The sequence below is a fragment of the Magallana gigas genome, chromosome 7 (genome assembly GCF_963853765.1).
Source record: "Magallana gigas chromosome 7, xbMagGiga1.1, whole genome shotgun sequence".
NCBI lineage: Eukaryota > Metazoa > Mollusca > Bivalvia > Ostreida > Ostreidae > Magallana > Magallana gigas.
Genome location: NC_088859.1, coordinates 17577214 through 17594872, shown reverse-complemented (window position 1 = coordinate 17594872; position 17659 = coordinate 17577214). Strand labels below are relative to the sequence as shown.

The 17659-nt window shown below is 32.5% G+C and overlaps 1 protein-coding gene across 9 annotated transcripts; it reads left to right on the top strand.

Moving 5' to 3' along the window:
• Nucleotides 1–926: 926 nt before the first annotated feature.
• Nucleotides 927–17148, top strand: LOC105327909 (galactoside alpha-(1,2)-fucosyltransferase 2). 9 transcript variants are annotated; one of them, XM_020067097.3, is made up of 4 exons: nucleotides 927–1323; nucleotides 3319–3382; nucleotides 15190–15236; nucleotides 16117–17148. In XM_020067097.3, exons 3-4 carry the CDS (start codon nucleotides 15215–15217, stop codon nucleotides 17130–17132), a joined length of 1038 nt encoding a protein of 345 aa, XP_019922656.2. In that variant the 5' UTR covers nucleotides 927–1323; nucleotides 3319–3382; nucleotides 15190–15214; the 3' UTR covers nucleotides 17133–17148. The 9 variants fall into 9 exon arrangements, 4 of the variants coding, with proteins under 4 accessions (XP_019922656.2, XP_019922658.2, XP_019922655.2 ...); XR_002199564.3 differs by lacking the exons at nucleotides 15190–15236; nucleotides 16117–17148 and adding exons at nucleotides 7337–7605; nucleotides 8861–9563 and having other exon boundaries at nucleotides 948–1323; XM_020067096.3 differs by lacking the exon at nucleotides 927–1323 and adding an exon at nucleotides 1570–3190.
• The last annotated feature ends 511 nt before the right edge of the window (nucleotides 17149–17659 follow it).

Sequence of the window (17659 nt, the reverse complement as noted above, 5' to 3'; positions counted from 1 at the left end):
TACTACAAAGGCTACTGTGATAAATCTATGGGTTTTCCCCAAAAGATGCAATAAAGAGACACAACATTTGCAAAGTGTGGATTGTGATCACAACTACGATTTCCACAGAATTATCCATGTAGGAAACTCACGACCAGTTGTGCGAGTATAAGTTAAGCATTAGTACATGTATGAGATACTGGCTGTGGATTTTCGAGAACAATAATTACCATACATGTAATATGCCACTTTCAAACGGCACCACCGTCTAACAGTACTTTCAGTACTTTGATTCATGTTTCTCGCTTGGATACACTCGGTTCACTATATGTAGGTCGTAAATAAAAGTTTGCCCGATGTTTTCTTTTGTGTGGCACACATTTTATGAATTTTAAGGACAATCATGGATAAAACTTTGTAATGTATAGTTTGGATTAACGCTTTGACTGGCATGCAATAAATATATATATATATATATATATATATATATATATATATATATATATATATATATATATATATATATATATATATATATATATATATATATATATATTTATATATATATATATATATATATATATATATATATATATATATATATATATATATATATATATATGAAATGTATGTCATAAACTGTTTACAGACTGCTCATATTTGTCTAATCATCGTTATAATGCCACTGTTAAATGAAGGAAATGCTTTTAATTAAGCTTCTTCTTCGCTAGCCAATGGTTTATAATCCACTTGTGGGGATTTTTTATCATTATAAAGCTCAATTTATATAAACAGCCTGAAAATGAAACTATTGGGGGGAAAAATCCAAAATGGCGTCATATTATTGATTTTTAAACCGGTTTAATCTTGTGTATTGTGCTTGTCGTGACAGGTTTACCTGTAGTACTCTATAAATAGATGTGGCGATATCAATCATAACAACACACATTACGTGTTTTGTTTCAGTGACTTGATCAAAACGAAAGAGGTCACATTCAAGGAAGTTTACAGTCAAATGGTAGTTCACAGTCACATGGGTACTACAGTCAGGGGGTTAGTCTACAGTCAGGGGGTTGTCTACAGTCAAGGGTTCAGTCTACAGTCAGGGGGTTAGTCTACAGTCAGGGGTTAGTCTACAGTCAGGGGTTAGTCTACAGTCAAGGGATAGTCTACAGTGAGGGGGTAGTCTAAAGTCAGGGGGTAGTCGACAGTCGTTAATTAAACTCATTTGATGACGTGATATGTATCCTCGCACCCTGGGAGGATACCGGGAGATTATTTCATAGTAACTCTATGGAGGACACTGGTCCAGGACCCCCAGTTTTCCCTTACTATCGGCCACAGGTAAACTTATTTATACACCATATCAAGAGCTTCATCAAAAAATAAAGTCTACTATATTTTTCTCTAATTATCCGTTGGAGTATTATACATTGTATGTGGCTTTAAAATGTTAGATAATATGCGGTGAAATAATTCTTTAAATAAATATATTAGATTTTTTTTTTTAATTAAACTTAATAATTATCAAATGTAATTTGAATTTCAGACAGAAAACTAGCAATTAAGATTTCTTATAAAAGAGGAAGAAATAGAAAAAAAACCTGTTGTATGTTAAAGAAATGAATTTTTATTTGAAAGTAGACCCAAACCGAAAAACCCGAAAACGAACCGAAAATTTTACGACCCAACCCGACCTGAAAATTTTGGAACCGTGACGGCCTACATGTAGTTCAGGCGCAGTTTTCAAAACGTTATTCAAGCGTATAGCAGTGTTATTTGGTCGAGTTTCATGATTCAGCCATTATTGTATATGTATCAAGTATGTCATAGTCAAATTATAATATCTTTACACATGTTACAACATGTTTATGAATAAAATACACTAAAATCCCCAAAAATAAAAACTGAAAGAAATAATAGTAAATCTCCCTTTATAGACGGGGTATTCTGCAATATGTAAAAAAAATCAGAATAAGCCGCATTCAATGACTGATTTATTAATTTAGCCCCGCCTTTTATAGGTGTTGCTAAAACATGGAACGGAAAACGGAACGGAAAGCGGAACGGATTGGAATTCGGAAAATGTTTTATAATGTTATTTATTTGATAGATGTGTTAAACAAGCTTAAAACGATAAACATGTACTGTATGTATTTTTTAATAATTGTTAAAACCGTTATCCATATTCAAGTTTATATTTCAGAAAATGTATGATTTTCTTGCAAAAAACATTATATACTTTGCATGATCACTATTCCCAGTTTATCAAACCAAAAAACATATCCAGCTCTCTATTTGGATTAAGTTGCAGGAATGTACAATCACGAAGGTAAACAAACGCCGATAGTAGAAGAATTTTATGAAGACTTTGCAGTTCATGTAGAGCGTTAATGATTCATTTAAATGATTTTGTTTTCGATTAATAATCTTTAAAATGGCAAGACGAAAATGTTAGCAAACAGATGTTGTAGCAAAACCTCGTAACAATGATAGTGAATGTTGTTCGTCGGTCACGTTATTGATATTAATAATGCTATAATAACTAATTTTTTAAAATAGTATGGATCACTAGAAATTCAATTTGAATGAGGGTACATCATGTTTGAATTTTCTAAAATAAGTATGAAATCCCAAATAAGTTTCAAAGTAATGAAACACACAACCAAATGCTTCAACCAACTACCCTACACTAGTTTTCCAATAATATTACAGAAGGAAAATAACTAGAAATTCATTTTAATAGCTTATTTAATCACAATAAGTGTAAATTTCATTTCTCCGTTTTGTACTTTATTAAGCAATGAATTAGTTGATAGACATTCGTAGGAATGATTTAAAAATAATTAAGCAACCTTTTGATAATAATCATTTATAAGATATGAATAAATGTTACAAAGTAAAAGTTTTTATCCAATCTTTACAATATTTAAGCGATAAACGTCATAGTATTTTTTCATTTTCTGTTCCGTTCCGCTTTCCGTTCCGTTTTCCGTTCCGCGTTTTAGCAACACCCGCCTATTTGCTTGTCGACGAGGTGGCAGAAAATATAGTACGATCTCGGCCTTGAAGCTTAGAATTGGTGGTTTCGGTTTGATATACTAGGTAAATATGGCGACTGTCGATCGGCGCAGGAATATACCAGTTGACGTAAAACAGTTAAATTTTCGACATTAGTGAGGGTTGTAAAGAAATTTCGTAAAATAAAAACGTAAGGACATTATATAAGTGAAAAAATGACTACAAAAATTTTGCTATCATAATAGTTGTTATTTCGAAATGTGAGAAATAGTGCAAAAGTGCACGCTCTTTGTGCGCAATAGTTTGCTTGTTTTGTAGCTTTGCGGTCGGTGAACCAAATTTTCTCTAAAGCTATGGACTCTGGATAATCTGCTTGATAGAGGTATTTTTTTCTCTCCATAATTACAATTATTTATTACATTCTTGTTACAGTATTTTCAGAAACAGTGCTATTAATAAGTTTTTATACATCAAGTCTGACTTCGCAACTCGTTTCTTTTAGATACGTGCCCGATATCTTTTAAATACGTAAAAAATGTGAACCCAACATTATTAGTTAGGCGCCTAGAATGAGAAATAAATTTTTTTTCAGTAAAAAGTCAGTTTTCTTTTAAAGAGTCTTTGTACATTCATTATACCTTTATTTAATTTATAATAAATATGTATGTTAATATTTTTTTATACATTCTGTAACTACAAATGATATTAAAAAAAACCAGTTAATTTATTTCCCGCAAAAGTCGACATTTTTTCATTCGTCTAAAGAACAGTTTCCATGTAATATGTACTATTAACTAGAGGTCAACACTCTTTTTTTTATCATGTGAGATATTGCGTTTTGTTATCATAACATTTCAGCTTGAAAACAGCACGTTTTCGTTTCGAACCAAAAAATAAAAAAAAAAACTCAAAAAAACTTAACACTGCTCTGCAAATGACATGCAATACTAGATGAAATTCAAAATCATTTCATTAAGTCGATATTAGATTATAACACTGTTAAAACACTGAATTTCTTGTGGTAAAAAGCCACGTCTCCAAGTTGACACATTTTAGCTTTGATACACAAAACCAATTATTTACATATACATATATATGAGAGCCACTTTGCCTTTTCTATAATTTTAAACCGTTAAATTCTGTTTATAATTTGAATAACATCCACGAACAATGCACATGTATTCATACCATATATCACATCCAAGTGACTTCATGTATACAATTTGCTTCAATTGATGTTTAACTTTAAATCAGGTTATCGGCTATCAATTCAGATTTGACAGACATCTTTGTTTTGTTTTTATTATTTAAAATTGTATTATTAATCACTTAACATGTCTAAATGCTAACAATTGTATTTTTTTTTTTACAAACTTTAGTACAGATATGAATACCTAGAGTTAGAAAATCACTTCTTTAGGGAAGATGCACAAACTTTATGATGAAAACAAAAAATTACTTAAGGTCTGTTTTAACAAAATTATAACTGTTGAGTTAGATACAATTCTTACGTAATTGGTAAATGAATGACTAGATTATTGGATAACATTTATTGTTATATTCAGTAGTGTATTCTCACTATATAACTCTATATAGACGAATAGTCAATAACTGTGATATTAGCTCGTCCGAAAAATATTGACCGGTCAATATTTTTTTGATATTGACCGACTAGGAATAATATCTAGAGAACATTCCCTCTATTTCAAATAATCGGCTCTGATTTGTTGATTCGTAAACGATGACGTAAATAATTCTTCGCGACTCCAAAACAAGGTGACGTCATAATAGACAGTCAGTCAAGGCAAGTAAACAACGGACGCGCAATGCGACGGTTTGCTATCATAACGGATATAAGGATTTGCGAATTACTGTGAAGTAAAATCAGGTAGAACATCTGTATGTTAATTCTTACGGGCGGTGGAATATCACGAGTGACCGTTTGATGCTGAGGATAGTTTGGAAATGAACTTTGCACAAAATTGAAATCGTGAATTCTTTGTTGAGCTGAGAAAATTACGGCGATCTGTTTTCAATTACTTTCTTTAATTTTAGTTTGTTTCTTCATATAACAAAACAAATGTTGACTGTGTTTTCGGGCAACATTGATTATATTAGCCCCCTTGGGACGAAAATATTGCCCTCCGCTTCGCGTCGGGCAATATTTCGTCCCTCGGGGGCTAATATAATCAATGTTGCCCTCAACCCCAGTCAATATTTGTATAATATACCCTTAAACAAATGAATGAAAACATAAAATATAGTGTTTAGCATCTACTTTAATTACATATGTTTGTGTACATTACAAATGATCAGAGAAAAAATATGTGACATTGATTGGTAATGCGTGCATTGATACTTAAATCAAGTCCTTTTTGGAAGGGTTTAGGGAAAATAATTACAATTATAAGATAAACGTTTGAATATATTCTCTCGACATAGATTTTTCTATACATGCGGAGAGCCTTTTTGGTCACCTTCAGATTATAGCTGAACACCACTCGTAGAAGGCATTGTCCGCCATATTTTTCTTTTATACCGTCGCTATCCCTACAACTTTTTTTATAAACCACTGCCTTCTACGAGTAGGTGACCAAGTTATAAAGGAGGACGTGTAGGATGCAAGCGAATGCTGATAACAAGTTCTAAATTTTAACTGCTTCTGTGTAAGCCCTGCTCCTCATGCCATATTAGCTTATTTGTTGTAGGGGTAAAAAAAATTCTAGGTCACTCTCGGCCTAGTTCTCTTTATTTATGATCAGCAGAGTGATATCATAGTAATAAACCACTAAAACGGATTATTTTGTTTTACATTTATTTAGTTTTAAGGTAGGACATGCTGTCAGCCTTTTACATGCGTCTATAGCCATGAGCATTTCCGGTAGAAATGTAAACAAAATGCCGGTTCTCTTGTCTGTGAATCATTCTCAGGAAATTTGAATTTCTTAATAACTTCATAATTCTAAATGGGAATTTCTGAAGAAATATAGCATCAATTATTTTTTTTTTCAACCAAAAGATGCCTTTCAGTGGACTCAGTGCAAGATTTATATACTAATTTTTGTTGATTAAAGTTTAAATTGAAAAATGTCTTTTATGAAGTTAGAGGTGGCAAGAAAATTGAAATTTTCTCCATTTTCCTGATTGTCTGCTATTTTCCCAAAGTTCTGTCTTTAACGGTTCAAAATATTTAAAGGCCGCACTTTTTCTAAGCCAGGAGAACACTAACATCAAATGAAGAAGTTAATGCATTATGTACAAAAATAACTGCGCAAAAACAAGAATAAAATGCACAAAGACCACTTAAGAAATACTTTAAGTCGGTCATGAGTTTCTGGTGTGCAATCGGGTGTAACGGAATCATTGGGTGTATATACCAGGTGCATGTGTGACGGTGCCTTTTTTTAGAGCGGTGTTAAGCTTTAAGTGAATGCCTCAAACGAATAAAGCATTTCTTTGTAATAGTAAGATCATATGAAGAGCGAAGCGATACGTAGCCCATTCTTCTTGTAAAAGATTTCTCTCCATATGATCAAGGTTTCTTTGACTCCACAGTGACTTTAATATCACCAAACTAGATTTTGGGTTTCCATGTGGAGCAATCTAAAGACAATTTATTTAATGGCCCCAGTTTTCGTTTGTCTTGTTGCATTTTCTGTCAGAAGAAATCCAAGACTTTTTATGGTAATGTACTTACCTTTGTGACTGGTATTTTGAAACTGTCTTATTTTTCTTACTACATGTCAATGCAAGAATAAATTATTTACCTAAAGGTTGCGTATTTTAGTAAAAATATGCATCATGCTTAATAAACGTTTCACAAAATCTTAGACCATAATACATGATCTGTCTATAACTTTTTTATCTTATAACTTTATAACGTTAACGCCACTGCGCACGAGTGCGGGAAACCCCAGTCTTCAAAACACAACGGAAGAACAGTTTGTTGTTTTAATACAGCATAGAAATCCTTTTTCATCAATTCCTTTATCTGATGATACAAGAAGCATTATTATTCCGATATTCATTAATATACATGTATAACCAAGGAAAATGTCCGATCCAAAAAAAATTATAAAAAAAGAAGGATCGAAGAAATGAACTAATTATAATTAGCATAATTGACATACACTTTGTATATACACACGTGCTTTAGGGTGAATCGAACTGAGCAATAATCTGCTTAGAGGAAACTTTATAATTGCATTGTAATGAATAATTGATTTAAAGATGGTTCAAGTTTTTAAACGTGTATCATATTGGAAAAACGGACAAAAGAGGAAGTGCATTCTAGACATTTTAAGCAATTCTTTTCCTGATCTGGTTTCCTCTGCAGGCTCGAAGAGTGCTTAAAGACATTGTAAGCGTGGATCGGAATCCATTTTACAGACAAATTTACAACAAAACCCCTCATAAATTAGAGCTCCAAACATGCTCAAGAGAGTTTCAGCCATAATCAGCGATACAGTCATTCCTCATACATAAAAGAAGTATGTGCATTTATTGAATACTGGTGGAACTGCTCTCCATGGCCGAAGTGACTGGATGTCATGTTTAAAAAACCAGGTCGGATTCATCTTGACTCACAGAATTAGAAAACAAAGAGTAAGAATCGTTTTAAATATTTTACAAATTACATTCAATTTTTAGCTTTCAGAGCAGTCATTGTATTTTGGGATACAAGGTTTTTTTTAGCTTTTGTGCTTTGATGTTATTGTGCATTTTATTTCTGAAAATGAAACCGAAACATACAACCAAATTAATGTCAAATTTAATGATCTCCTTTATTTATTAAAAAGAAACATAATTTTTCCGATTCTAATGTTTGTTCAATGCTTCAGTAAGGCATTTCTAATAGGCAACCAAAATTTGAGCGTCATTTGTTGAGTTATTAGAGAGTTACAGATATTACAATTTTTTGCTATGTAAACAAAGCGTTTGTTTACATTTTGAATGTTGAAATGAATATTCTAGTTTTAAACCTAATATGAATGTGTCGAACGTTAGAAACTGTTTATTAATGCTTAATATTTACATTCTACTGTGTTTTTCCACTGAATTCTGTGATCTTCAAATGCCTCTAAATGCAACAAGTAGTCAAAGGTCAAATTGACGAGTTTTATTATGACGTCACAAACGTTGAACGCTGTAAACTGCAACGTCACAAGCGAAAATCAAAGTTCACGCTTGTGGCTGTTACTGTGGCTCTTCCATTAATATTAACTTACCCTTAGGATAAGAAAGAAATTTTGACGTATGAATCACATTTGCAGACAAGGCAAGAAGTAAAAAAAATGTAAATATAAGCATTAAATCATGATTTTTTGAAGTATACACTCTCATAACTGCAGCGGTGTGTGCATACAAATTTTCATAACGCGCTAACGCGCGTTACTCAATTTGAATGCACACACCGCTGCAGTTATGAGAGTGTATACTTCAAAAAATCATGATTCAATGCTATAAAATTAATTAAGTAAAATATTGACAAATTAGCTTGAAAAAGATTTTTTTACAGGTATATTGAACCTAAGTAGATCAAGTGCTGTCTGATCAATATCTTTGATGTAAGAAGCCTTTCCTGGAAATAAATCAGAATGTTATGGTATTCTAATAGAAGTAGATGACCCCTATGAATTTTTAGGTCAAAATATGAAGTGTCAAATTAGTGTCTAGTGCCTTTGCTTGACAAACATCAAACCTATAACACTTGTACCTACTTAGCAGATGACCAGATTACAAAAATCAAGGGTCAACTACTGGTACTCTAGATTAAAGACGATGCTGTATATGGAACATGTTTGTAAAAATTTCTTATTTAAATATTTACAATTACATAATATTTTGTTTATATTTACAGGACAATATTGCCGTTGAAAGGTTGGCTAAACTTGGATTGTTCACATCTTTCTACGAAACTTTGATCATGGGAAACTTTCCTAGGTGAAGAAATAATTGATATCAAGAAGAATTGGAGTGAAGGCGGAGAACTGATATACCACTTGATGCTTGGGACAAGAACATTATCCCCACATACCGCACCTCCCAAATCAAAACCATTTCATTGCATCTCTTCAACGTTATAGCTGTTTTAGATAGCCTAAGGGTGATTCCAAGCACTTCATTGGAGGTAGATGAAATGGATGAAATGGGCCAGATGTCTGCAATCAACTATATTCCACCTAATGTGATAAGGCTTTGCTCTAATGGCCACATCGATAATTCAAAACCTGGAACAAATGCATGACATTTTTGAACACAAAGCGTTTGAAACCTAGATACAGTGAATTCCTAGTATTAATACAAAGGAAGTCATAAAATCTTTCAAATTTTTATTTGCTTTCTTGAAAAGAAAGCTAAATCAAATTCTAATCACCCATGACTGTCACTTGTATTTTTTTAAAAGACTAAAATATTCTTAATTGGTTTCAAGTTTATTGTAGAGACCATGCCCTATTACATGAACATGTGTTAAAGTAGCAACTGCCGATTAGTGAAAATAGGGTGGAGCCATACAGCTTTACATATTTTTTACTTAAAGATCATTAAAAGCGTCAAGTTTCCTTCTTGTCAAGTTATCATTCTATTTTTTTTATGATATATCATATGGCTTCCTATATTTGAGAACTCCACTGGATTGTTCGACTGCAATTAGAATAAGACTAAAGATGTTATGCAGTTATTCAAAGGATTTTCCGAGAATATGAGAGAATGAAAGATGGAGGAATAGCAAAGGAAATCTTATTTGGAGACTTGTTTGACCTTTTATAGTCTGTCCCAAGATATTCATGCAGCACATTTGGACGATTTTTAATAAAAATACACTTACCTGTGAAAGAAGTGCAATTGAAATAGTTGAAAGGGATATTTTCCAAGATAATTTCATTGACACATTATCATCTTTCACTCGGAAAAATTCACAGGAACGAAAACAGATTCCTTACGGAGATTTATAATGGGGGATGTTTACATCTTTTCTCCATTCGGAATACACTCGGAATACATCGCGCAATATTTCAACGTTATCATCCGGGCTTACTGCAATACAAAATCTCCGTAGACATCACATTTTTTAGCATTGTATTGAAACCTGATAAGCTAACAGGGGCGTTTTGACTGAGAAATCTTGGAAATTTTTCATACTTTTGAATGAACATCGTTTGAATCCTGAGGTTTTTATAAATATCAAGCAATTAAGCCAAATGTGAATCCAAAATATTTTGGGACAGAGTATAGCATTTTTAACCGGGTTTTCCAACTGAAAAATCAGGTTATTACATTTAAAATGGTGAAAATGGCGGCCGGCTGCCAAAAGGATACCCTCATTGTACGGATAATTCCTCCTTCAGTTTTCAAGATATGAAGTTGTTCTTTTGCAGATTAATTGTACATATATCAGAAATGTGCATATTGCTAGGATTTTGATTTCTAATAATTTATGAAAAAAATACTAGCTTTGGAACTTGGACATTTTTCGTTTGCGAAATATTGTATACAGGGTACCCTCATTGTACGGATACAGTGTGTAACTTCTCCTACAATTTTTAAGATAGGAAGTTGTTCTTTTGCAGATCAATTGTACATACATGTATATTATAAGAGGTGTGCATATTGCTAGAATTTTGATTTCTGATAATTGATGGAAAAAAAACCCCCAGCTTTTGAACTTCATTTTTTGGCAAAATATTGCAAATAGGGTACTCCATTTCATTGGATACGGTAGGTAAGGTAGTGTTTATCAATTCAGGGTTGACATGGATTATGGATACAGTTAAATAAAAGAAAACCCGGTTTGCGATCACATTGACAGCTTTTCACTTGTTTTAAAATATGTAATCATATCTATATCAATTAATTTATATTCGATTTATGTACATGTGCCAGTATGTATATCCAATAAATATTCTACAGATGTAACTGAAATCGATTATTTTAATGCATATTCACGATTTTAAAATCCGTGAGATGTGTTTCTAGCGAATTCACGCAGATATTAATTCTTTACGTTTCAATAGGAATTAAGAGCAAGTCAGTGTCCGATATGAAATTTTTCAATAGTTCTTTTAGAGCGCAATTTTGACCAAAAATGTTTCTTTTCTTTGTCTATACAATTAAAGCAACCGGTGGTAATCAATCCGTCCTTTTCTGCCAACTGCTTTCACGAGATTTACAACTGATCTTGGAGGGTCATACAAAACTACTGAATCGTAATTTAGGGCACCTTATCTACTCCCATTTACAGAGCGGAAGTAGGAATCACTATTCGTACACAACTTTTATTATTTCGTAATGCTTACACTATTTACACTGTTTTGTCCTCATGATCTCTGAATAAAACATTCCAACTAAATATGTACAGTTCTCAAGTTCTTTAAAAACATGATTGTATAACTACGTAACGTCCGACATAGAGTTGCAATAAACAAGAGTTTTAGGATATGATTCCCTTAGTAAACCAGGTACATCTCGTACAAGTCAGTAAATTGCAGTTTCAATTTCACTGCTCACTTTCTTCACTACCAATTTGATATTTGGCTTATTTTGAGAAAATGAGATATGTGTTGTATCATTTTCTCTAAATTCCATGACTTTCATGACACGTTTTTTATCATTTGGTTCAAGTAGCGCTGAGGGCCAAGGCTGGTGTCGATAAAAACGAGGATCTCAGTTCTCCTACTTACGGAATCACTTACTGGAACAATATATTAATCGGAGTCGTTGTTTCCTCCCTAAAAAATAGAACAAATTTTACTTTAAGAAACTATAATCCTTAACAGTCATGTCTTTGTGACAAATTCCCTGTCTATTACTATACCCCCGCTCCGAAGAAGAAGAGGGTATACTGTTTTACTCTTGTGTGTTTGTCTTAAAGTTTCTGTCTGTCTGCCCGTAACACAAATTCTCGTCAAAGAATTCTTAGCAACTATTTATCGTGGGTGCTTAAAATTTTAACAAAATTTGTTTAGGCATGCAATATCGGGGGATAAATTTTGTATCAATCGAACGTCAACTTCCTGTTGAATGATAACTTTGTTTATTTTTAGCCAAAATTATCAAACAAATATTTGTCAAGTATTTCTACATGTAAGCAACTATTTATTGCAGATGCTTGAAATTTAACAAACTATTTGCTTGGGCAAATATCGTGGGATATATTTTTGTACCAATCAGACGTCAACTTCCTTTTAAATGACGACTTTTATCATTTTTAGCCTAAATTTCCAAACAATTTTCGTCACAAGATTTCTAAGCAACTATCAATCGCAGATGCTTGAAGTTTTTTCCACACTATTTTTTAAGGCATACCATATCGTGGGAGGTATATTTTTGTACAAATCGGACGTCAACTTCCTGTAAAATGTCGACTTTGCTTATTTTGCATATTTACATTAGAGCGGGGGTATCACTAGTGAGCATTAGCTTTCAAACATCTTGCTCTTAATAAATAGAAACCGTTGGTATCGGAGGGATAACTAAAGGTTTTTCACAATCTATTGAATGCATGTACTTTTAATGGGACTTTCCATTCTACTTTCATCTATTAACAATTTTAAAATTGACAGCTACTTAAAGCAATCCTTCCTTCTAATTTGTATATTATTTCACAATTTCGCATTTGTTTTTATTTTTACAATAAAGATTGTTGGCAAATAATGGATGCAAATAATTCTACATTTCCCTTTCACTGTATCTGTTAAATAAATCTTACCACGTTGTTGCGATTGTGCGAAACTTATCTAACATAATAATATTCACGTTGAAATTTTGTAACAACTGTCTGAATTTTGGATCTTCAAGAGATTCTGGCGAAGCAAATAAATTTTTATGTCTGTTTATCAACTCATCCATCTCATGACTGTTACCTTTTGTAAAAGAATTTTTTATCGTCTTTTGTGGTTTGGTACAACTGGAAGGTACATTTGATACGGTACTGAGATACCGAATTCTGGTAACACAGCAAATACAGTCTTTCTCTTCTAGCATAGATTGAAGCATTTCGTATTATTATACTTTCATGTTAAATACTGAAATCTGATTGGTTTAGACGCAGTTGGTAATCCGTTCTATTACCCTCTGCGTTAGCAACGCACTTGGCAACGGGTAACACAACGAATTGTTACATGCGCATATATTATGCACGTACGGTTCGCCGTAGAATTTACTTCATTTTTATATAAAAGCAGTAAAGTTTTCTTTAAAATTAAGACATTCAGTATAATAAAATAAATAGTGCCTCTCGGGGTGTCAATTTCAACAGTTACCCTCCCAAACAGGCACTATTTTATATATTGCTTTGTATTTAAACTATCAACCGAAAAATTCACACAATCATTCTTGAACACTTCATCCATTTTTTTCTTCGCCATTTTCAAATACTTTACAAGGTGGATTTCAGAGACAAGATTTGATTGGTTAGATAAGGCCATAACCTGTAATTAGCATCCGATTTTTTGTCGATAAAGGTCACTTGCAAGTGAAACTTAACGCAGCTTTTTCAAACTTTCCACGCGACCATCAAAATAAGGTTTGAATTTAATCAGACTGATTTGAAAGGGACTGTCCCTTTTCAACAAAAACAAGAATAAGCATCGTGGCATAACAAGTGTTTCGACTGCTTGACTATAAGATATATAAACATATGTATCCAATAAAATTCATCCTTTTTACCAATGACTCGTATTGTCCCTGATATATAGTATAATTATATAATTTTGAAGAATTTCAAAGGGTAACTACTCCAAATATTTTAAGAACTTACGGCATGCCGTTTCTGTATTCAATAATATAAAATTTCGAAGTGAGTGGGCCGCGGCAAAGCGTCGGCCAATGACGGCCATATTGTCGAATATTATTTGTCCCCAAACAAACATATAGAGATATATATTAGGCAGTCACGTGCTTTGTTTTAATCAATAAAAGTGTGGCATTTCAGTCGAGGAAAACGAATGGCTATATTAGCCCCACCCTAGGGCCTGAACCCCTGACCCATGCATTTCATAATTTTGGTAGAGTGCTTCAAGGTCATCATTATCATGCATTTAGTTTTCAATATGTTTGTTAGTAGAGAATAAGATTTTTGAAATTTTAGCTTCTGTGTATTGGCCCCACCCATGTCGCAAAGTGGTGTAGTAGGGCCTTGATTTTCAAAATTTAGGTTTCTCGTACCATAGAGATGCTTCACACAAAAATAGTGAAATTGGCCTTGTAGTTTTGAAAGAAGTAAAAAATGTAAAGTTGTTACAAACGGTGGACGACGCACAAAGACCAGTTGCATTAAGTCATCTCAGTGATTCGGGAGAAGAGTTTTGAAAATTGAACTTTTTTTTGTATATTTGTATAACGTTTTCTTTATGCAAAATTCTGCGAAAATGACTTAGTTTAACAGCTGGTATTTTTTTTTAATTACCAAAAATCTAAATCCCAGTTATACGCTCATTTCTGATGTATGTCCAATTTCTCTGCTAAACATCAACTACCTACTAGTATCTTTAAAATGGAAAGAGGAGTTATCCATACAGTAGGGGTACCCCTATATGCAATATTCTGCGAGAAAAGGACTTAGTTTTACAGCTGGTATTTTTATCATAAATTGTCAAGAATCAAAACCCCAGTTATATGTACATATCTTACATACATCTAATTGATCGGCAAAACAACAACTTCCTATCTTGAAATCTGTTATCCGTTCAGTAGGGTACCCGTTTGGCAGCCGTGCGTCCGCCGTTTTAATAACCGGATTTTTCCTTTGGAAACCCGGTTAAAAATGATTCTTTAATAAACGAGTCAAATAATTAGAGCGTTCTGCAAAATACGATGGCTTTATAAAATACATTGGATATATCAAGTAATAAGATGAAGCTTTAAAAAAATTACAAATTATTTTATATCATAATGTCAAATTAATTAATATATAACGAATTATTCTTGCATTGAATTCAAGTAAATCAATGCAAGTTACATAAGCAATAAATTTGGCTTACACTACGTTGTTATTTAGGAAAGCCAACTATAAACTATAAATTTTAATATTGTTTCTCCAAATTATACAACTATATAAATATAAAAGTTGTTATTGCAAAAGGGAAACAATCAGTGTTTGATTACTGAATCCCTGTTTAAAAGCATTCACAGACAAACTGTGTTCAATTGCTTACTATTAGACAATAATTGATTAATTTTTTATTATAGATAAAAGAAATATTGAAGAGTAAGAATGGAAAGATATCCTCAGTTAAGTAAGACTATTGTATTTCTAACTTTCTTTTATTGTTCTCTTAAATACATTGTCAAGTGTTCCAATTCATGTAACAGAGTTCAGATTTACTAATATTTTATACTCTAATTTTGATGTATGACTCACAGTGTGTTTGCCCGCAAGAAGTAATAAAAGCAGTTCATGGTTATGAATTAAAGATTTTCCCAATTGATAATTCTGTTTAGGCCAGTTATATTATTAAATTTGAAATATTTATGACTATTACATGTATCTATGATATCTCCAAATTTTTCAAAGAATAACTTAAATTTTCACATGTAATATACAGTGGATTGATAATAGTAAATTAAAGTAATTATAATGTATTTTTGTCATAAATTCAAATAAGGTAATTTGAGGGCAACCGTTTGTTAGAATAATAGCAACAGCTAGTTACACCTATAGCGTATGAACAATTTCCGTAAACTTCATCATACAAAATAGACACGACTAGAATAAGGATTTTTTAGACAAAATATCGCTTCATTTACTGCTATATCGATTTTAAATATCTGTTGAATGGGATGTCGAACTCGTTTATTTACAAAAGCTGTCAGAGTAATTTTATTATTCTTTGAATGGTATTTCTGTAGTATATTTCTACAGAAAAATATCTGGAGAGGCTGGAAGATAAATTTAGTTTTAAAATTTGTGATTTTTTTATGTAAAAATGTGAATAATGATCTTCTCATTAACATTCTTTTTTTGGTGATTGTGTTGAACGAAACCGATTATCGTTCCTTTCAATAGAATTCTTCATGTTAATGATATTTTTTTTCTTGATTTGTGACAGTTGATTGTTCCAGACATCAGATATAATTTTGTTCTGCTGTGTCTATATTTGGATCTATGTGTTTCAGAAATTTATCTACTGTTTGCGCTAGGATTGTTGGTAATCTTGATGATCGGGATGAACGGTTATAGTTTGAGAAATCAGTCCAAGTTCACAGATCCCACTCCCAAAAAACATTCATATAATAACAATTATAATCCTAATGTAGTGACTGAAAAGTTTGGAAAGAAAAAGTTGGATGGTATAGTGTGTGTCAAATTTCAAGGACGACTTGGGAACTCAATGTTTCAGTATGTCTTCCTCTATCTAATAGCCAAACTCAAACATTTGTATCCTATTCTTCCAGAAAATTTCGAATTGTTCCATATATTTGAAATCGAAAAGACAACGCTTTCCGCCATCAAGAAACCTTTAAACGCTTGCTCCAAGTTACCCGAGTACAAGGAAAGATGGTCAACATCTTATGACGAACAGTTACTTACAGTTCCAAGTAATAAAAGCGCAAGATTTGTTGGGTACTTTCTTTCATGGAAATACTGGCTCGGTTACGAAGATGAAATTCGGAAACTTTTAACGTTCAAAGATTCCATCGTACAAAAAGCACATGCACAGATGAGGAATATCACTAGCAAAATGGAGTTTGATATCACCAACGAGAGTGTTATTGTCAGTATACATATCAGACGGGGAGATTTTGCGGGCAGTGTTTATATAAATTACGGACACCTTACACCCAATGAAACATATTACCGAAACGCAATGAAATATTTCAAAACGCGGCATAAAAAAGTTTTGTTTGTGGTGGGATCTAACGATATAGACTGGTCGAGAAAAGCATTGGACGGGGAAAAGAATGTATATTTTTCGACAGGAAATGCCGCGGCGGAGGACATTGCTTTGCTGTCTCTAGCTAACCACACAATTATTTCCATCGGCACTTATGGTTGGTGGATCGGATGGATGGCACAGGGAACATGTGTATACTATAAAAACGCTATGAGACCTGGATCCAGGTTCGCAAATAATGTACGGACTCATTCTCTTGATGATTTTATTTACCCTGGGTGGATTCCAGTAGAATAAATATATTTTCAAATTATTGTTTGACTGTGTTTCTCGTACATAGTTCTTTGCTTCTAACAATATGATAGATTGATCTTCAAATTTGCTATTCATAAAAACGTTTCTATTACTGTTGCCCTTTGATATTACTCAGGTTCCACGTGACCTATTGCAATTAGATTTCGTCCATCGTCGTTAGCCGTCAATTATGAGATAAAATTTTACAATTGTAACTTACTGAAAACAACATGGTTAAATATTGCCAGTTTTGGTTTAAAGCATTTCTAGGATAGGAAGGATAAACGAGGTACTGTGAGCAAGCTCACAATTGATACCCCCGCTAAGAAAAAAACATAACTCATGTAATTTTTCTATTATAGAAAATATTGGATGAATCTATTTCACTATCCATTTTCTATAAATAACAACTGCTCTATGTTTTAAAATTGTTAATGCTATTATGAGTACACAAACCAATTTCTATTCTTTAAATTCCATTTTATTTCAAATTAACTGTTAATGCATGAGGACATTTGCATCCTTATGTT

Excerpts from the sequence above, each read along its gene's own strand:
- LOC105327909 (XM_020067099.3), top strand. The coding sequence starts at position 15,215 with ATGGAAAGATATCCTCAGTTAA. Across the intron at positions 15,237-16,116 it reads GGAAAGATATCCTCAGTTAA|AAATTTATCTACTGTTTGCG; the intron begins GTAAGACTATTG and ends TATGTGTTTCAG.